We start from the raw sequence: 21,817 nt of genomic DNA on the forward strand, positions 1-21,817 counted from the left end.
CTCTGATGTCTGCAGCTATTGGAACTAGGTTTGATGGACCCCTGCTCCTCAAGTGCATATACCTGTAGATTAAAGGGAGGTGAAGAAGAATCAGTAACAAAAGAAAATAAAAATGACTTAGTCTCAAGCAAGTGACTAAATCTCAATGTTGAAATCTACTCAGAATTTGGCAACGGCGCCAATTTGATGTTAGGAGTTTTCAAGGCTCCTAAGACAAATGTTGTAGTATAAATGATTGTCGAACCAGTTCTGAGGGATATCAAAGCACTGAGAATGCAAGTACTCACTTAATCTAAGTGCAACCGATGATTTAGATGGGTTTTAAACTACTACTAAACTAGAAAGCAATAACAGAATGAAACTTTCTTGACTAAGGGAAAAGAGAACTCATGGGCATAGGGATTAGACCTTGGGTGATCAAGTATCGAACTAAGGATGGCAAATGATCAATCAAACTATCAACCTTAAGCCTAGACACAATTCTAAGCAAGCTCTATGTCTAGATGAATGCTCATTTGCTAACATATCTCAAACATCAAATGTCTTTGGTTGAATAATATGAAAGCAATCATTACTAACAAGTCTATTAGCTATCTTAGCATCTTTAACAACAAATGTCTTTGGCAAAGTATACTAAAAGCCTAGGAGAGTTGTCTCAGGCATTTCATCAAACACCTTTTGGGTGGGAAATGTCTATTGATCAACTTTTGAGTGGCCAACTCAGAAGATGCATTATGAATACTCTACTAGCAAGGAACAAGAATGATCTACACTAAAACATCCTAGAACTAACCTAATCACCCTTAATCTCCCTAACCCATGAATTCAAAAGGTGATTACTCACTAATCTCCATGATTCCTCTTAAACCCATGTTGGATTTCAGATTAATCATGTAGAGAAATAGATAAGAAATCAACAATAACACAAGAACCCAACAATCAAAATCCAAGAGATTCTTGTGTATTTCTCAATAGATCAAAAGATAAAAGATAATCTGCCACAGGTGGCTACAAAAGATGTTTAAAACATAGGTTTTTCCAAGTGCAAAACGTCCAAAATAAATTGCAAAAAGGCCCTTAAGAAATCATGATTTTCGGCAGCAAAATAACGCGGAGCGACTTGCAGGTGTCGCTCCGGGAAGTCGCTCCAGGGCCGATTTTTGGTGTCTCCGGGCGAGAGGTCGCGAGCGACTTTGGTGTGTCGCTCCAACGGGTCGCTCTGGATCGGGAGCGACCTTGGTAGGTCGCTCTGAGAGGTCGCTCCAGGCTTCGCTTCGTGTCGTCTCTCCATAAAGACGCGAGCGACCTCGGGGTGTCGCTTTGGGAGGTCGCTCCGAAAGGGGTGTGAGATGCGAGCGACCTCGGTGCGTCGCTCTGGGCAAGTCGCTCTGGGCTTCCTACGGGATGAATATGGCGAGCGACTTCACGGGGTCGCTCTAGCTAGGTCGCTCTGAGAAGTGGGACACAGCGACTTCGTGGTGTCGCTCCGGGAGGTCGCTCCCATGCTCGGTTCGTCCAATGGTCACCTTTTTACCTCTTTCGAGCTCCAAATAACCTCATGTGGTACTCCAGTACCTAATTGAGACTCATGTATGCAAAATGCAACCTAAACATGTCTAAATCCTAATCTATATGATGAAAATGTTTATGAATGAATGTGTAAAACAATGCAAATATGCAAGATATCATTTTACCAAGCGAAAGGAAGGAAGTGTAACCGGTGCCGTCTTTAAATGTTATAATCTTGTAACCGATCGCATCTCGTTTGGAATGAAAGAGAATCAAACTGATTGTTTCGAATACTTTAATATTTCCACATGTCTTGATCATCACTCAATCATCGAACACAAACAAACTTGAAGCTGAGATGAGATAAGTATCAACCGACCAAGAAAACAATTATAATCACAATTACGTCCACTTAAGGTAATTTCCACCATCATGATGCTCTTAAACATGGTCATGAATGTGTGTTTCAATTCTGTTAGATAATATTTTTTCAGAGTTTCTCATAAAGACAATCCAGCATGCATGATGCACATTTAGTGCAAGTTTATGTATATGAACCAATAAAATAGCATTTTTGTGACCAAAAAGATGTATCTCTTTTATTTAAGAATGATACATGTGCTTATTGTTGTTAAGTTTTGAAGAAAAAATAATGAACTATTATTATTTTTGATAACTTTATGCTTTTGATCATTACCTTATGAATGACCAAAATAGATATTATCGCTAAGATATAAGAGTGACACATGTGTCTATTATTGTTAAAAAAATTTCATTAAAATTGGATTATTATTCTCAGAAAGTCTTACGATTTAGATTTTTTCCTTATGAAAATCTTATGATTTAGATATTTTCAACTATAGAATCATGTCTATGATTTTGTTGTTGTTGTCAACATTTCTGTGACTTGAAAATGTGTCAACATTTCACACTTGTTGCAGAAATTCATTTGTCGATCATAATGAAAAGACAGCATGTAAATCTCACAAACACCAAATTCATAGTTACGTTAAAAACGCAACGGTTTGTCAATGTTCCAGTTCACCAGAACCCATACATAATTTGTAAGGTTTGTTGAGTCGTCAAATTCAACGTCAACAACTTGTCCAAGTTTGTCCCCAACGAAATCGACTATTGCTCTCGATAGATAATGAGGAGGGATTCCCCTTATCAGAACCCAGAACTGAACCTTCTTTAAGCTTTCTTCAGTAACGGTGGGAGCCCAACGCTTCAAAACGATCAACCTAACTCTGTACATGGCGTCCTTTGTCTTGAACACAAACTGGAACTTTCGGGAGTCAATAACCCGACCAATGACTTCATCAGTTATGCCCCAAATGCAAGGCATCTGGTTAATCAACACACTCATACTTTGTTTCTCTGGGTTAACAAGTATGCCAACAATGGAAAAATGGTTCAGCACGGCTTCGGCGCACATTAAAGGGGGCACAACGGTTGGCTTTTCATCCTGCCAAGATTCAATATCTTGCAAAAAGCTTAGATTATTATCACACATTTTGAGAAATAATAGAAATTGAAACCGGGAAGAAAGGTGTGAGAATCAATAGTATTTATAAGTTGAGACATGGCGGTTTCAAATTACGGAATTTGATTAACTACCTAAAACCGTTGGACAATAAAAAGGAAGAAGACCAAGCGAAATGATAATTTGTATGTAAATGAGTAAATCTATTTTAAGTCCCAAACAAAACAGACCTATGAGTTTGGTTTCAATCTTGTTTCAATCTTGTTTTTTCAATCTATCTGATTTCATGAGAATGATTGAACACCATCATCAGGTGTTCATCTTTCTCGCAAGCGTCGCATGCATATTTGGTGGTTTCAATTTTTTCAGTCACTGGGTTGAAATATGGTGTAGTTTTCCTCAGGTGTTCATCTTTCTCGCAAGCGTCGCATGCATATTTGGTGGTTTCAATTTTTTCAGTCACTGGGTTGAAATATGGTGTAGTTTTCCCACAACAGCCTTTGCACCCAACATAGAACCAAGGAATTCCCTTTTGAATTGCTAAGATAGATGCGAACATAACACAAGTACTTTCCTAAAAAAAAATGAAAACAAAATATATTTCAGTATGGCCAAGATGTATATAATAGTTTATAACATATTTATTATTACCTCGATGCACATGAGCTAATCGATTGTTTTGAAACAGCTTAATGGGAAATCATCAACGATTATCACTTTATTTGAAGTGGGTTTTATCATTTGAGTAACCGTACATGGAGCCAAATTATCAGTGTTCACCATTCTGAAATTAATTTAAAAGTCTTAGTAAAAAATAATGTAAAAGGAAAGATAAATAAGTAAATTTAAAGATGAACTTACCCTTTCTTAAATTCACTTATCTCATCTATATCTTCATTCAGAAAAAAACTTTGTATGAGTTTTGAACTGATATTTTACCTATATATAAAATAATTTATTTTATACTGTTATTAAATTTTTTTTTTAAATACGGTACTTTTCTGATAAAATGGTTACCGTTGAATTTTTTAGTCCTCATAAGACTTCCAAGCAATATAACTGGACCAGTTTTGTTTTTCTTCACATAAGAGTGCACATCCTCAACATGGTTTTCCCATAAAGTGCATTCAATGATTGTTTCACTACAATTAAAAGCATTGAATTAATATGCAATCAAAGTTTCATAACGCTAATGTAAGACAAACTTTAGATAACTAAAATACTAACATAACTAAAATATTTGTACAACTAACCTCAGATCTCGTAGTTGAATATCCAAAAGTTTTGTTGAATGTCCTGCATACTTTCTCTCAGTGATTTCACCCAGTATGTCTACATAAAAAATAGAAAATTGAGCAAAGATTAGGTAAATACTGAATGGGGAAATTATGTACTAACTTCAGTATGGATTAAAATATGTAAAACTTAAGAGAAATAGCATACCTATGAAGACATCATCAACATTGGACTGAGATGAAATATCTGGAAAAGGGCTTAAGTTGAAGCGGGATAGATTTGGGATCTGCTCAGAGGTCTTCATATATGTAGTCCATATAAAACTTATCTTGTAAGAGTGTGTGGTTCCTCTGTAATCACCATTGTTACCCAACACTTCAAAATTCATGATATCTAGATACTCTCCTTCTTTTAGATCCTTCCAAAATTTTTAATCAATTTCTGTTCAATAGAAGCTTGAATCCTTTCTCCCTGTCAAGTGTGAAAGATTAAAGATTAAAGATTAGACACTACTCAAACGGTTTCTACAAAATATTTTTAGATATCAAAGTGTATACACCTTTTCATCCACAAGGATAGCTTCCATCCTGAGAACAACTTTAGGTTTATTTTTGGAGTAGTAGTTACATACCCGTGAGACCAACACTCGGATTTTCCATTCTTTTTTAGATGAATTGAGCTGGGAAGGAAGAGTATACTCCAGTGGCATCTTCAACCTACACTCTGCATAAATAGAGAGTGGATGATGTATTAGATAAGAAGAAAAGAAGTGTTCTAAGAATATTGATAGAAAGCAAAAACCTGTGAAGAGTGTTTTGGCTACGATGGTGAGGAAAAAAAATAGAGATGAAACAATGGTGGAAAAAAAGAAGGTGAAGCTGTGGTGATAAAGAGAACGGGAAAGGTAAAGCTATCGTGTGTTCAGTTGAGAATAATTAGGCTTAAAGGTTTGGGGGATAAGTAGTGGGTAGTTATTCTATGTTTATCTATTGTAATTGTTAATTTAATTTTATTGAGTTGGTATTTTATCTAAACTTTATTATATTAGTTTTAATACAATTACATACACTATATTTAGAAATTTTGTATTTGATCCGTAGAAACCGTTTTGTAAGAGTATACTATTCTTTGCAAAACAGCACTCATAGTTTTTAATTTCCAACCATATCAAACCAGCATGTATTTAGTATTACTCTGTATATCTTCGTTAGTTGAAAAGTTTATATTGTTGAAGTCAGATATTTGTTTTTTTAATAAGTTTCCACTTTGTTTGCTATAAATAAATAAAAAATAAGTAAAATTTATCATGAAAAAAATATAGTTCAAATAAGAAGAGCATTATAAGCATCTTCAAATGTAGTATACAAAATCCCATTAACAGTTCGTATATCCTCGTAACTGGTCGAACCTTTGATCTTGTTTAAAAGAAGACTCAGATAAAAAAGTTCTTTTGTACTTGAGTAATTTTCATGTTTACTATTTGTATTCTCTCTGATCTTACTATTAACTTCCATCCAATCTTGAAATTGTGTAGTTTCATTTGCCTTCTTTGCTGAAACATTACCAAAATCATCACCTTCATGTGTAACTTCTTTGTCACCTTTTTTTCATATTGGTTCTCTCCATCTGTAGCAAATATGAAAAAAAAACTTATAAATTAAATATGACAAAAACACAGAAAATAAGATATTTAAATTTTTATATTAATAAGCCTTAGAAAAGGTAATATTGATTATAGTACACATGGGTAAATGTAAACTTTCATAAACACGTGAACCTCATATTACCTACAAAATAGACACATATGTATAAACTGAATGTAATCGTGTCACTTTATCGCTAACAATTTGAAAATTCTCACCTTTGAATATAGGTAGTTGTTGATGAAGACAAATGAATATAAGAGATTTAAAATATCAAAGTATTATCTGGTTTTAGAAATAATTGTGAATAGAGTAGATGAATTTATAGGAGATGAAGAAAATAGGAGAATTATATATATCAACGAAAACAAAAATTTATGAGGAAAATAAGGAAATTGTTAGTTATATTTAGACTCCAGAAAAATAGGAGATGCAAAGAAATTTTCAGAACTAACTTTTATAATTATCGCACACATAGTTTTTTTTTTAATTGCTTCACATGATTGGGTCATTTAAAGTTGGTTATTTGTCTTTGAATCGACTTCCAAATTTTGCTAAACAATAACGTGTTTTGTTTTTTGTATTTTTCATTTAAAAAACAAAAAAAAAAGATTTTCCACTTGTCATATTATGATTGGATGTGCGACTTGCGCTTTAGTATATAAGGGATAAAATCTATGATAAATAATTCATTAAAAACAACGACTTTCCATTAAGCCAAATTTATATGAATAATGTTTTAGATATTTTGGATATTTTAAATAAAATTTACATGAATTTAAAAATTATTTTAATATTTAAACTTTATATATGATAGTAAAAATATAAAATATATGTGAATTTCTATATAATAAGAATATAAATGATGAAAGAGAACGTTGATAAAATAATTTAGAAAAAATATAAGTATAATGACTTAAAAGTAAAGAACCTGAAATATAAGAGTTTGAACAGTAAAACATTAATTTGAGGATTGTTTAAAAGTTAAAATTTAAAGTTGAGTTTAGAGTGATATAACCTTATATTTGAAGTTATAAGGTTGTTTTTGGATATGCTCTTAGAACAATCTAATTTCAGATTTAGGATAGCCACCCAATAACAAATTTTTAAATATAGTTTATGATAATCTACGTGATTAATTAATAAACTATATTTTAATGTGTAAAAGTGGGAAAAAACCTCAGCATATATTTCCAGATGTTATTCAGTGTTGATTAACTAACTATAATTTTTCTTTACCATTTTTATAGCTAAGTCGATTGCCAAAGAAAAATGAAGTACAAGAGTCTGGCCTGTAAATATGCCAACCCAGTGATTAAAAAAAAAGGAAAAACAAAGTTTAGGTTTCAGTTTCAGTTCAAGCTTCTTAAATCTACGACAGTGTACATCTTTTTTTTTTTGGTCATTCTTGAGCAGAAACCACAATGCCTAACTCCTTTCTCTATATGCTCCGTCTCAGTTCGTTTTGTTTCTTCTTTCCCTCTATTTTCTTTTCAACTCACTCTGCTCCATCTACAGAAGCATCAACAACCGTCTTTCCTTTGTTATCTGCTTCCCCTGTGGTTTCCACTTTCCTCTTCTCCAGAAAATGAAGTCTGTTTCGCAAAACCTACAACCACAACGTTATTAGATTCTGGAGTTTAACATAAGATACACTACTACTCAGGGATCATACCTCGAGCTGGGTCTCTAAAGAGTTCTTCATATTTTCCAGCTTAGCCTCTGGGATATTTGCATAGGCACGATAGTTTTCACCAGGAAGCTGAGATGTTGGGTCAGAGGATGATGATGAAGGATAATGATGTGCTTCTGTTGAAGCTTTCTCTAGACCCGGCTGAGACCTTAACACAAGGGGGGGCCAAACATATCTGTCAGTTCTTTTTCTCTATACCACATAGCTTCTTCGGTTAAGTTTATGAGATTTAAGAAACTAAAATCACCTTTACAAGTTCTACAACAATAGAGTGAGAGAAGATCAATACATACCACGCTATTGTGTTTGCAGATGGATAAACCATTGACTTCCCGTACATGGCGGCTGCAGAAGCAGCTGCTTGAAGCCTGGCGTGGTGCCTGCTCAAACTATCATTGGAACCACCAGCAGAAGAACGTGTTTCAGAGCCCTGGGCACCTGAGCTTGAAGTACCTTGTTGAGAACCTTGGTGTAATCCTCGTTGGCCTGCAGCTGTAGTAGATGTGCCATTCTCAGGAGGTACAACGAGTGCCCTGCAAGTAGGACATGTCTGCTGTCGTTCCAACCAGGATCGAAGACAATGCACATGAAACAGATGCCCGCATATCAGCTTCTTCGCAGTTGTCATTTCTTCACGGCATATAATACATGTGGCATCACTTCTGCATAATACAAGATTTTTCCAAAATTAACAAGACCACCAGAATAAGAGTTTTGCCTAGTTTAAGCGGAAAACATATCAAAAACTTACGCAGTAAGTTCTTCAGGAGTGGCATCAGGGAACCTGTCGTTCATATTGGAAGTGATTTTACGATAACGAAGGTAATCAGAAACACGAATCTGGAAGTTCCTGAAGGTTTCATAGAGCTCCCTCAACAAGTGCAAAGGCACACCATAGTTCCTAAAACAGAAACCGTGAATACCCAAATCAAATGAAACCATGAATGAGTCAAGAACACTATAAGATAAAAGCTTCCTACCCCAAGTCTCTCTCCATCACTAACGTTCCAACAAGTACATACATTTGATTCTTCTTACTAATCATCTCAGATAACACAGTCCAAATCAAACATGGCCATGAATGAGTCAAGAACATTAATAGATAAAAGCTTCCTATCCCAAGTCTCTCTCCATCACTAACGTTCCAACAAGTACACACCTTTGATTCTACTTACTAATCGTCACAGTTCAAACAATTAAAAAGGAGAAAAAAAAAGACTTACATGAAAATGACAAAGAAGAAGCAAATGTACATAGAGAGATGAAGCAGGTCACGGATAAGCTCAAGATAGAAAGTATAAACAGGCTTCTTCTCCCACTGACCATCCATAATCATATCAGTAACAAAGAACACATACTTCACAAAAATCGCCACAGTCGTCGTCGCCAAAATCATATACCTGTAAACCATTAACATCAACACACATATGAGAGTGTCTCCTCCCTAAAGACATCAAACACTAAGCTATCAAAACTCAAACTTACTCGAAAGAGAAGAAGAGAGAAACCGAAGCCTGCCTCGACCTAACCAAATGCCTCACAGAGCTATACATAAACAAACCATCCACAACAAGAAGAAACGCCATGAACGAAACAATACGAACGTGCGCGAGCTTAGAGACGTTAGGAGTCGTCTCGATAAACTCAACTCTCTTCTGAGCGAGCCAATGCAAGGCCTTGATCAGCAAGAGCGTAACGACCAAGGGAAGGAAACCGCTGGAGAAGTCTTGACGGAAGATGGTGATGGCGAAGAGGATCTCCATGAGCTCTCTCCAGGCCTGCTCGTTCAGCCTCTCGACCTCGGCTTCGCGGAGGGAGCCGAGGAAGAGGAGCTTGACGAGGTGCCAGAGGGCGAGCATGAGGACGAGGCACATGTTGAGGAGGAGCATCAGGCTGATCTTGGAGGTGGAGAGGTAGACGGCGGCGGGGTAGAATTGGCCCCGCGTGGTGAAGGCGTGGTGGATTATGGAGAGGGTGGCGATGAAGCTGAGGCATGCGTAGGTTCTTAATCGGATCATCTTTTGGCGATAGATCTGGTGAGATCAAATAATTGAGAAACGATTCGAAGTAATCAATCACCTGCGGCGAATTGGGGAAGAGTAGAGAGAGAGAGAGAGAGAGAGAGAGAGAGGACGTTAAAGCAGTCAACGAATCGAATAATGTGGCGTGTGACGACGGAAACCTATAGAAGCGGAGGAGGAAGGAGGCGTTGCGGTGTTTTTATATGATTTTTCCGGTTACGAGTAACTGATGAGATCAGTTTTTTAAGTTTCTCCCCTCATTTTCTAGAATTCCGATTTTACCCCTCTAAGGAGATGTTTTCATTTTTTTTTTTTTGTGTTCAAGAGGTTCAATGTTGTTGGTTGAATACGAATTTTTCTTGAAAAATGACAAAAAAGGCAAGGTTTTGTATAGATTTGTCCGCGTTTATGACTATCAAACCCCGAACCTGTAGTCTATTTGCTTGAGAGTTGTAACCAATCAAAATCAGAACCTGGATGCGTAAAGATTGCAGGTAAAATTTTTTTAAGAATTGTAAGAAATTTGCAAAATGTAAATTTCAACGGAAGGTTCAAAACTTTATAGGCAGACACAATAAAACATAACATCTAACATATTTGTTATCACAACTACTTAACTAGATAATGAGATACATATTAAGGTAGGCTTTACTCCTTGCTGCGCTTTAGACGGAATGGACTCCTTTTTCTTAGGATGATGAAGCTGCTGCTGCTGCTCCCTTGTTCCTTGGCTTGGCTTCAGTACCTAAATTAACCAAGAAAATGGTATTATAAACCACCATTTTGACAATCATAATTGTTAAAACTAATCAAGATCAATGGTACCTTCTCTGAAACAAGTCTTGAAGCGGCGGGGGACATTTTTGAGATATCTCATCCTACCGGTTCCTGTAGTCTTCCTCCCAGGGCCGTGCCTGAGATTTTCTTGACTAGAAGCAAGATTTTTTTTTGGCCCCCTAATTTTTTAAAATATAAGTATTGAGTAATATTGAAAAGCTTAATACATAATTTTAATTGAAAACTTGTATAATTTAATCAACATTTTTGTGACATAGTCAATAATCAATATAATCTGTTGAACTTCAGTTTAAAAATATGTAACAGAAAAGCCATGTCGGAAAAACAAAAGATTTTGTTGCTTTGTTAATTGAGAGCTAAAAAAATCATTAGAAAACAGTCGGATTAGGTTTTGATAACTGTTTTCTTTAGGAATTTGTATGAGTTAATAATGCTGATCATTATCCTATTTTCTTTTTATTAGTTTTCATCACTCTTTCATTTTTATTTTGTTGTTTCTCTATTTCCGTTTTGATAGGTAAGATTAGTTTTTCATATATTTTGGTTTAATATAGTACTAGCTAAAATAAAATAAAACTGCAAAAGTCAGCATTCGAACCGTTGACGTTTGGAGTTGAACTTCAATCCCTTGCACCATCTAAGCTACCTAATAATTTGGAAAATTGGCCCCAAAATAAAATATATGGTTACCGGCCCTCAAGCAAATGCTTGATCTGCCTGCATTCAGGCCCGGCCCTGCTTCCTCCTGATCGCCTTCACACTCCAGTTATCTGTACAAAAAAAGAAAAAAAGAAAGATAATTTCATAAAGACAGGAATACGAAAGACACAAATGCATATACACATTTCTCTCTGACTTCAAACTATAAATGATTACATATAAAAGTTACATTGCATGCGACAAATTTCAATTCGATGTCTAGACGCATTATGATAAAAAATCTTGGTCAATTTCATAAGGATCATGGAAATTGATACAGAACGAAATGGATATCAAGTGCATCAGGGAACATCTAAACAGCAACAACACAGCTGAGCAAAACAAGAAAACCGCATGTGAGAAAGAAAGAGTGTTACAGGTCCTCTTGCGAGCGGCAGGGTACGCGCAGGCGGAGCAGCGACTCTTCTGGATGTGAAAGCTACGACGACCGCATCTTACACACAGAGTGTGACTCTTGTTCCTCCTCTTTCCGAAACTCCCTGTTCCCTTTGTCTGCAATTCTCAAATAAATTCCATCAGAAATGGTTCGACAACTAATTCAAAGAGACAGAGAGATCACCATTGGAGCGAGTTGCGTGTCCTAAGGATTCAGCTTCAAAAGGAAGCAGAAGAAGACCCTTCAACTTTAATAACTGCCAATTTATCTGAAGAAGGTGGGGATAATCCAGGGTTGAAGTGAAATCATGGATGGGCTTTTTATCTCTATTTTGATATAAATGAGCCTCATTGTAATCCTAATTTCTTTTTTTTTTCCCATTACGAAATGTTCCAACAAAAGAATTTGAATATGGCCCAAATCTATGATTTAAGATTTTATGTTCTAACCTTATATATTTTTGATGTAAAATTAATGTTTGAAATGTTTTTTGTTGTACTTTTATTTCAGCTGTTAGTTTTAAAATATTAACAAAATATTTTAAATTTTTGTTATGATTATTTTAAAATAAAATAATAAATTTAACAAAAATTATAAATTAATTAGTTTTTGTATAATTACGAATAATGATGTTATAAAATACATATCCCAAATTTTATTTATATGTATTTGAAATTTATATTTATATACCACATATATGTATATATATATTATTGCATACTATTTGTAATATCTAAGTGAAGTACATACATATGTATATGTATATAATATTATCATATTTATATTAGTGGAATATATATTTTATATATGTCCAAAATATAATATTCTACAAAAGAGAACATTTTATAGAGAAAACAAAGAAAATATTTTTAAAACACTTGAAATAGTGTTGTAGAAAACTTAATTTCAAAAAGCCATAAATTGAATTGAAAGCTTGTTATGGATGAGAGATCCAAAAATGTATCCGAAGCTTGGTTGATTTAATTTTAGTGCTTTAGTGAAATAAGATTGTGTACAACATTTACACCTACCACCAATCACCCCGAAAATTGATTGCTTACACCTTTTGATCCTTACAACTGACGAAAGAAATATGCTGACATGAAAATTCTGGAAGCAATGTTTTCATATCTTCATGTTCACCTAGGCCAACCTGATCTAAGCCACTTGAATTTGATATTTCCAAGACATCAGCATATTCTGATTAAAATATTCCGCGACGACTTCCGATCTTCTTGTGGTCGTAAGAATGCTCCATTAGTGGTCATTTCATCCATTGTCTATTAAATTTAGAAAGAAATCCAAGATGGACTTGTTTTACGTGGTATACTCTCTAGTTATTGATTTCTATTAGATTTGTGTTGGATTTTTTTGTGTAAACACGTAATGGTTATGTCTGTTTGTTGTGTAAGAATGAATGCATTTGTGTAATAATTGTATCAATTATGAGTCTGAAAAAACAAGATTGAGGTATATACCTTCTATTTCTTTTTTTCAATGTATAAAAGTGATGAATTATCTGATTTACTCAGCTTAGTTTAGTTTGATGACATGTTGAAAATTTAATAAAAATAGTTAAATTGTATGCATATGCAATTTTTTTGTTGCTAATCACATAACTTTTAGAATTGAAAACTATTGAAAACATTTAAAAAGTTATCATGGAAAAAAAACTATATAAGTTTAAAATGAAATTAGGTACTCCAAAACCTATTAGAATAAATTAGTAAGGGAAAAAGGAAAAAAAATGTAATGTATACTTACTCTTCATCAGGTTTGTACACTATTCTCTCATATGTTCTTTTCATACCCACGTCCACCAGACCCGTAGTTAGACTGTTAGGGATCTTCTAAAGTTTTCTTATGCTATAGATATATAACCCTTCTTTATACGACTCAATAAAGTCAAGAGAGAAAACAAGGTTTACATGAAATCTGAAGACATCATACACATCTTCATAGTTTAGCCAGTCGTTCTCTCGATCTTTCTAACACATCCTTCAAATTTATTTAAGGAATCAAGCAAAAACCATTAGTTTTCTTTTAGGCAAGACATTTGATATTCCCTATATATTAATAGAAAAATATTTAAAAAGTTGTAACCTAAAGTTTGTATAATTATAAAAATACTTGCTTAGATGTCACTAAATTAGGATATTAATTTGACTTACGTGGCAACATAATAATCAACTGAAAAATTAATTAGTCCAAAATCCAATTGCTATGAAAACTTATATTAATACAAACATAAATGTATATGATATGATAAACTTAATATTCGTTGATCTCATTAAATTAATATTCGACGATCTCATTAAATGCGACTTTTTTAAATGACTCAACATTGATTTATATTGTGATCCAACATAATAATTTTTTTAAAGAAAATGTAAGATATATAGGTTTTGATTGGTTGAAGCTGTAGCTTTCTATTTTTTTCTCTAAGATTTGGGCTTTAAATTTTTAGCTTTGGCTTTTATTTATTTTGCTGTAGAAATTATTTTAGAGCCCTAAATAAAAACTATAGAGAAAGTGCTTTCTAAAGCTAACATATTTCCTATTTTAATGATTTGGCTTTGGATTCAATTTTAAAAATAAAAGCATGATTGCTTTTAAAAATGGATGTAGAAATTAAAAGTCTGTCTACAACTTCTGTAATAAAAGTATAATTGCTTTAAAAGATGGTTCTAGACATTAAAAAGACCGTTCACAGCTTCTACAGTCATTATCAATCACCTTCATACTCTTAGTATTGCATGCTTTTGCTATAAATCGGAAAGTAATGATTTTTAAGTGTTTTTTTATTAATTGCAAAGAGACGCTTTGATAAAAAAAACAGCAAAAAGACGTAGCTATTCAAAATTGTTTCGTTAATAAAAGAAAAAAAAAATTGTTCGATTCTCAGGCTTTCTTTGCCTACAAAAATTTATATAAATAGTAATACAGAAATTAAGTTGTTTTGTTAATAACAAACGAACTTATATATCAAATCTTTTTCCTTGCAACACAATTCTTTAGAATTTAAATTATGAAATTTATACTGAAGATTAAGAAAAAGCTTTGGCACCTGCCTAATTGTTTTTCGTAGTCTAGAAAAACATTAATAATGACTTTTCGTAGTAGTTAATGATATATATCACGTTAACCTAACTTTCACCCTATACAAAGTATTGGCTGCAAACAAATAATACTATCATCTTTCTATATTTGGACCTTAAATATAATAATAATAGTCGGGCTGCAAAATTTTATGTTGTCTTAATGGCCCATAACCAAACTATATTTCAAATTATAAGCTTAATCCACTTTGTATTTGTATTTTTAATATTTTAATTTTCTAACTTATGTTGTCATAAAGAAAGTAAAAATCTGATATTCTGAAATTTGTGTAACTTCAAATCAAAAATACATAAATTTTATTTACTGATAAGTTAGTAAAAGAAAATATCCAAATGTATCGGTCCAACATATAGATGATTATATAAACAATAAAAAATTGTATACATATAAAAAATAACTTGATCATATATAAATCTTAAATTTGTCAATACAATATGTTTAATTATAAAACAACTACTTATTTCAGATAATCTATAATTGAGGTCGCGTAAATGTTCTTTTTAATTTCAATTGAGCCGAAGGAGGATCGATCGTAAATTGCTGGTATTATTATCGTTAGAAGACAATAAAAATCATAAAATTTGAACAAAATTTTTGTGATACACAATTTTAGAATCAAGCTCTTTTGGTAAGTTTAAATTAATTGTTTTTATACCAGGTTGTTTAAATAAATAAAAAACTTTTCCACCAAGTTAATGTTCCCACCAAATTTTTAAGCTTGGTACAAAATTTTGAAAAAGTTCTATATGGTAAGTTTAGTTTAAGATAATAAAATACTTTGTCACCAAGTCTATAATTTCGACCATTGAAAACAACTTGCCAAATATGTTTGTGGTAGTTATTGAAAATTTACATAAATATTGGGTCAATGTATCACGCTAAAATACGGTTTCTTGATAATTAATGATAATTATTTGAACTTTTCAAACAATCCAAAAACCTATTTATGCCTACTATATATATACGGTTGAGTTTTTCCTAGAAATACCATCAATTTTTTCACAAGTCTTAATTTATGATCATAGGAATATTAATGATATCTACATTTTAATTGTTTGATTTGGCTTCTATACTTTTTCTATGTGTACCAAATATTTTTTTTTGTGTACCAAATATTTATAGTTAGTTAATTATTCTATATTGAGAAAAACAATAATACTAAATATATTTTGACTACAAGAACACATGTTTTCAGAAATCATCAGATTTTACAATATAAAATATAAGTTTTTTAATAAATATTTTACCCTGCGCAAAGCGCATGTCTTATTAGAGATGGCATTTTGACCGCAGCCCGCGGGCCTGGCCCGTACAAGACCCATGCGGGGCGGATTTGGGTAAAGGTAATCGAAGCCCATTTAAAAGCGGGTCTCGCGGGTAAGTGTCATGCGGGTTTGGGCTTTTGCGGTCTAGGCTCAGCGGGTCTTGCGGGGTCGACATAACCCGCGACCACTTCCTCATTTGCTGTCTTTACACCTGAAAAAAAAGAGTCAAGAGACGAAAATGGCGATCAGGGTTCTCTACAGCACGACTCCACCAACGAGCACCAGAGGAGCAGCACCACCAACCGATTCTTCTTCTCCTCGACTAAGACCACCATCAGAGCTTCTCTCCATCTTCTTTCCACCACCACTGGAGCTTCTCTCCTTCCTCGAGCTTCCACTGGAACTCTCCATCTCCTCGTCCGAAGCAAGTTGCACCGTGCAACAACAACAACAACAACATCTTCTCAAGCTCACCCCAATGAAACATCATGTTTTGCATACCCGCGGGCCAGCCCGCAATGTCCTATGTAGTAAGCGGGGCGGGTTTGGGCAGAGGTTTAAGTACCGCGGGTCACGGCGGGCTTACCCGCAAAGAACCGCCGGAGAGAGAGACCGCAGCGGGGCGGGCCAATGCGGGGCGGGTGGTACCAAATGCCATCTCTATGTCTTATCCTAGTATCAAACTAAAACGTTTGGCTAAGGGAAGCAATTAAAGTATAAATACATCAAAATACTTGGATAATCTTCAGAATCATATAGATTGTACATCATTGATAATCTAGAAAAAAAACTTTCAATTATTAAGAGAATATGTTTTTCATCAATAATTGCAAAAGAGAGGAAGCTAAAAATATTCAATCTATTGAAGAAAAAACACATAGGTGAAGGTAAAACTCAAGAAAAATGTTTTTACACAAAGAACATACGAATCATCTAAAGCTATATACTTACACAAGGACAATCTCGGTTTACTTTACTATAAGTCAATATTAACTTTAATATAAGATCTTCAAATTATCTATAGACATACAAACCTGAATAAAGAGAAAGATGACAGTCTAAGGGAAGACACATTTTCACTTTAACTTTTTTTGATGTTCAGTAATAAACACTAAAGATACATTCACAAATACTATGAAACTAAAGTAAGATAATAACACATATTTAATACTACATATAGGTTGATTTCAGTGACCACAAAGTATATATGTGAGAGAACATTGATCTGCCAACAAGAACATATCAGTTGCAGTGAAAGAGAGATGTTTCAAAAAACAAACAGTTTCTTCCACAGAACACTTCACAGTCTAAAGTCCATCATTCTCTGAGCAGGTAAGAAACTCCATTGACCAAAATCCAACTTCTCATGCATATTTTGTAGATGGAGACAATATCTTCGCGAGTTTCCTCAACATATGGGAGTCTGATCTCAAAAAACAGCATCGGAGGCTCACTAAAGCTGAGCAGAAGCACGAACAAGAGAAGAAAACAGATCGAAGCTTGCTCTTAGCGTTCGTCAAGAGACTGCAACAGAATAGAGAAGAAGATTAAAGAGATGTATATGACTGAGACAGGAGATATAGAGAAAGCCCTTGACATTGAAGAGGCACTTTATTACTATTCTCGTCTTAGAAGTTATGTGTATCTCAACATCGTTGGCAAATTCTTCAATGATCTGTACGCCTGATTAAAACATTCCCGGAGACATTAGTCTTTTTTTTTCTTTCAGATTCTTGATTTGTTCTTGGTTTATTACAAGTCATTTTTCTTTTGTAAGTTTGAATCATGCTTGTGCGTACCAACACTATTTGACAGTGAATTATTTGCCAGTTCCAAGAACTTTTGGAGCTCTCTTCTGACGGTCACTAGAACTTATAATAGAAGGCAGGCTCATTAATATCACAAAAGTAAATATTATTACATAGGTATTTAATCATCTGCAACAAATCCATTACAAGAATCTGAGCCAATTCAAAATGCAGCAGCAAGATCAGAATGCATATATAAGAAACTCTGTAATCATACTCTTCCATGTAGGGTTCTCAGCAAGCTGTAAATAAATAAACTTCTGATCTCCATTCGAAGCCAGCAGAGGGCGCACCAATGCAAAACCTGAGATGAGGTCGATAAAAGGAGGACCAGTATTTACTCGAAGAGGGGTCAGTACCCAGTAGTAGTAGATGCCAATACATTGTGCTCCCTAAGGCGCTTCTGGAAATGAGCAAGACGGTTCTGCAGTTGGAGTATACCTGCAGCCTTCTGAGAGAGAATTGTGTTCAGTCTCGAAATGTAACCATCTAGCTGGTTTCCTGGCTGGTCTGCTTCCACCAGCAGATTCATCTCCTGCACATGTGATCCCAAAAAGGGATTAAAAGATAGAATCGAAACCAGAGGCTTGGCAAAATCTGAGAAGAATCATACCTCTTTCACTATGTTCATGGTATCCTCAACTTGTTTACGGTGTGCATTCACAAGGTCTTCTTCTTCCTGTTAAAATGGTTCTTGCGTCAAGGCTAATAAAAAAAACAGTGGATTTTTTTATTGAAGGTTACCTGCAGAAGTGCATTTAGATTGTCATCAGAGTTTGACTTCTTCATATCAGGCCTTGGCATGTCTCTTGACTTCATTGGAATATTAGGTTTTGGGATTCTCTCCTGTGCATAGGAAACCTCTGGCTTCACGTTTTTCTTCCACATTTGCTTCTCTTGCTCGTAATCCGATGCATCAAAGTCGTCGTTCTCTTCATTCCACATCTCATTCACGTCATCCTCATAGTTGGATGGAGGAGTAGGAAGTGCGGTAGATAAAGGAACTTTCGTGGACTCCCTTAGGTTTAACGTTGAAGAAGACACATCTTTCTTAGAACCGTTTCCCTTCGAGAGACTCTTAACCCTACAGTTCCTCACAGTTAATGGGATGCACGCACATATGACAACAAAAAAGAAACAAAGATATAAATAAAAACCAAACCTGTCAGCGTATCTTAAGGTGTTAAGAGTGTGCTCACAGGATCCAGAGCTTGGAGATATGCAAGATATCATCACAGTACGAGAGTTCCCCATGAAAGAGTCCCTGAGAACTTCAGTCAACTTACTCCCTCTAAAAGGAATATGACCTTGATCATTATCCAAAGCTCTAATACACTCTTTTAACGCCAGCAAGCTCTTGTTGATCTCTGCTCCTTCCAATCTCGTCTGCTTGTCATTGTCCGTTGTGTCTGCACCTCGTTCACTTCCAGCAAGATCGATGAAAGAGAGCTTGCCAACGAGGCGAGGGGGCTTCGACTGATTCCCTTCAGCTGATTTTTTAATAGCGAGTTGAAGGATAGCGTGCGAGCGAGAGGATTCTTCATTTGCACCGGTGGTTCCAGTACTTCTCGTTGCGCTTCCTCTCTCGATAAGCTCCACGATGGCATCAGTGTCGGAGACTCTGTACTCTTGCAAACCGACGATGCACACTTGCTGCTTACCGTCCTCTCTCATGCACAGCTTCCTACAAAAGGTAAAGATCGTTTGTCTTTCAGCATAGAAAGTCAAGATAAGATAACAGAGTGCTTTTCAACTTACTTCCTCTCGCTGAGGAGATCATAAAGCTTTCCTCCGTAGATTTCGAAGAAGCTGACGAACAGCTGAAACCCTTGGTTTCTGTACGTGTGGTGCATCAACCTTAGGATATCCCTTGAAGCCTTAAGAGGCAAAGGCTTCATTGTGTATGTTTTGCCACTACCTGAGAGGGCAAACGTAAAAGGTAGATGATTCACATTCAGAATTATACAAATTCTAGAAAATGGGTTTAGTTTCATAGATACTGCTTACCTGTCTGCCCATATGCAAAGCAAGTGGCTTTGATGCGTTGGAAAATTAATGGCACAACAGGCTCCACTGTCTCACGATAAACCTAACAGAAAGAGCATAATAAGGTTTCCTCCTGAGCAACATTGAGCCTGTGTACTTCTAAACAGCATTTTACCTCATCATTTGAGACTTCCTCATCTAGCACAGCATCAAACACAAACTCATGCTTTTCGACATAAGCTGTCAAGTCAACCTACAATGATAAAGTTATAGATCAGTCTTAGTGTCTTGCTACAGAGAGGGCTTTGTACGGACTCAAACCATCAGTAACTAACCTTGACTTTGGTTTCGTGAACTGTTAAGCAATTGGAATGTGTGTCAATAATGTCTTCCTCGTTTTTCACCGACTCCTTTTTGTTAAGTGGTCTCTTACGCACCTGTTGAGGAAATGGTTAGCATTCACGATGCAAAAGGCTGGGAAAATCACTTAATTTCAAGTCTTAAGAAGTGGAGGAAGAAGGCGACGTACAACAACTTTGATCTTTGCAACAGCATTCATCTTTTCCTTCTCAGCTGCCAAGTTATCAGCCAACGCACGGCTACGGTTAGGCTGCTTGTTGTAAGCCTCAAAGTCATCAAAGCTTTGGCTTTGACTAGGATTGAACATTGACGGTCCATCTAACTGGCTAGAGACTGGAATCTGCTGATAAAAATAACAGCAAGACCAAAAGCAATGAAGTTCACATATTCATCTTATCTTCAACAGAGAATCAAACAATCAGATGGTGTCATATGAATCATTGACTTATGGATACCAAATTGGTAAAGAATAAATCAGAATTTGTTTTACTAAAAATAGTTTAATGAAGTAAAGAGAGCTGTGCAATGAGTCCACTCTCATCAAGAAGCAATAAATTGTATGGATGCACAGCATTTAAGCAGAACACCACTTACCTCAGGAAGAAGCTCAGTGTCAAAAGAATGAAGATCCAAGAGGCCAGGACTAAACTCAGATTCATCATTGTTCCTTCGTTGGCTCGATGGACGAGAACCATATTGAGGAGTAGTTGGCTCTCCAAAGAAGTCGTTTCTCTGAGCATTCTGGTATCCTCTTGCTCCTTGTCCACCACCATAGTATCCATAATCCTGTGTGTAAGTCACTCAACACCATTAAACTCAAAACTTGCTCAACATTAAACACACTTTGCCTAGAGCAATCAAAAACCACCAGATCGAGAATCTGCATTTAAAAGATCAAGAAACCTCGCGGGCTAATAGATCTTCTTAGAAAACGATATAAAGTTCGAAACTTTTACATTGGAGGATGGCTGAAAGTGCGGGAGACCAGTGGATTGGAGCCATCTGCCATTGGAGGAAGACATGTCGAGGAGGTTGTCGGAGAGTTGCCTCTGGTGGTGAACCGCCGCTGCTGCGCCAGATCTTTGTCTTCCGTTCATCGCCGCCGGGGAATCGAATCTCGGTTCTTGTCTCTTAGCTCGAATCGGAGATCCTTTTGATCGGATCTCTCTGTGACCAAAGTTTTGCTCTCTCTGTCTCGACAAGACAAGGATGAAGTTCAAATTAAAGCTTGAGTAGGAGAGGAGGCATTGGTCGCTGTTTCTTTCTCTCTCTCTCTCTCTTTCAAACGCTCCCTTAAACTCGGTTTCTAAAATGTCATTTCAATTCTTATATTATTATAATTAAATGAGATTTGTGGACCAGTTCATATGGTTTACATATAATAGATATTTTGGATTTTTTACATTATATAAATCTTTGTTACTAATTTCCTATTTAGAGTTGGTTATTAATTATTAATTATGTTTGTTTTTTTTATTAGGATTTTGTCAACTTTATTACTAGTGCGCTGGTATTTTTAATCCAAAATGGTCTGAATCATGATTATCAAATTTGAAAAATCAAATACAAATGCAATTTAAATAACTTTATCTCATTTCACCAAGCTGATCTACAACATATGCCGCATGATAAATGTGTATCCATGCACAATAAACCAAGTGGTTTGGAATGAAATAGTTAACATTGAATCTGGTTATTTTCATAAAATTCAGCTAAGATGATTGATAATCGGTTTATCAAAGTTTGATTATATGAAATTAACCTATGTACGTATTTTTTGATTTTTTTATTCTTCC

General features: G+C 35.1%; 3 protein-coding genes and 2 long non-coding RNA genes across 6 annotated transcripts; 2 read left to right on the forward strand and 3 right to left on the reverse strand.

Annotated features, from left to right (window-relative positions):
- Positions 1-1,164: 1,164 nt before the first annotated feature.
- Positions 1,165-5,846, forward strand: LOC117125949. Its single transcript, XR_004448410.1, has 2 exons — positions 1,165-3,308; positions 3,399-5,846. It is a non-coding gene; the product is annotated as an uncharacterized LOC117125949 (long non-coding RNA).
- Positions 2,519-6,104, reverse strand: LOC103840232. Its single transcript, XR_004448409.1, has 7 exons — positions 6,019-6,104; positions 4,439-5,857; positions 4,249-4,327; positions 4,013-4,137; positions 3,857-3,934; positions 3,647-3,779; positions 2,519-3,569 (listed from the first exon to the last, which is right to left on the reverse strand). It is a non-coding gene; the product is annotated as an uncharacterized LOC103840232 (long non-coding RNA).
- Positions 6,105-7,084: 980 nt separating this feature from the next.
- On the reverse strand, positions 7,085-10,492 carry LOC103840247 (ERAD-associated E3 ubiquitin-protein ligase HRD1A). The gene is made up of 7 exons (XM_033272915.1): positions 10,414-10,492; positions 9,053-10,333; positions 8,791-8,967; positions 8,319-8,468; positions 7,861-8,229; positions 7,550-7,715; positions 7,085-7,483 (listed from the first exon to the last, which is right to left on the reverse strand). Exons 2-7 carry the CDS (start codon positions 9,583-9,585, stop codon positions 7,373-7,375), a joined length of 1,506 nt encoding a protein of 501 aa, XP_033128806.1. The 5' UTR covers positions 9,586-10,333; positions 10,414-10,492; the 3' UTR covers positions 7,085-7,372.
- A 1,179-nt stretch (positions 10,493-11,671) lies between these two features.
- On the forward strand, positions 11,672-17,562 carry LOC103840272. The gene is given in 3 exon segments (XM_033272962.1): positions 11,672-17,245; positions 17,247-17,298; positions 17,300-17,562. Coding segments are annotated over 3 exon segments (423 nt in total). The 5' UTR covers positions 11,672-17,129; the 3' UTR covers positions 17,555-17,562.
- Positions 17,563-17,742: 180 nt separating this feature from the next.
- LOC103840282 (kinesin-like protein KIN-13B) lies at positions 17,743-21,343 on the reverse strand. 2 transcript variants are annotated; one of them, XM_009116783.3, is made up of 11 exons: positions 20,978-21,343; positions 20,616-20,807; positions 20,191-20,364; positions 19,997-20,098; positions 19,837-19,914; positions 19,683-19,764; positions 19,434-19,593; positions 18,838-19,359; positions 18,420-18,759; positions 18,289-18,354; positions 17,743-18,210 (listed from the first exon to the last, which is right to left on the reverse strand). In XM_009116783.3, the coding sequence occupies exons 1-11, from the start codon at positions 21,116-21,118 to the stop codon at positions 18,028-18,030; spliced, it is 2,040 nt and encodes a 679-aa protein (XP_009115031.1). In that variant the 5' UTR covers positions 21,119-21,343; the 3' UTR covers positions 17,743-18,027. The 2 variants fall into 2 exon arrangements, with proteins under 2 accessions (XP_009115031.1, XP_009115037.1); XM_009116789.3 differs by having other exon boundaries at positions 20,191-20,361; positions 20,978-21,342.
- Between the last annotated feature and the right edge of the window lie 474 nt (positions 21,344-21,817).

This window comes from Brassica rapa, chromosome A01, assembly GCF_000309985.2.
Source record: "Brassica rapa cultivar Chiifu-401-42 chromosome A01, CAAS_Brap_v3.01, whole genome shotgun sequence".
Lineage (NCBI taxonomy): Eukaryota > Viridiplantae > Streptophyta > Magnoliopsida > Brassicales > Brassicaceae > Brassica > Brassica rapa.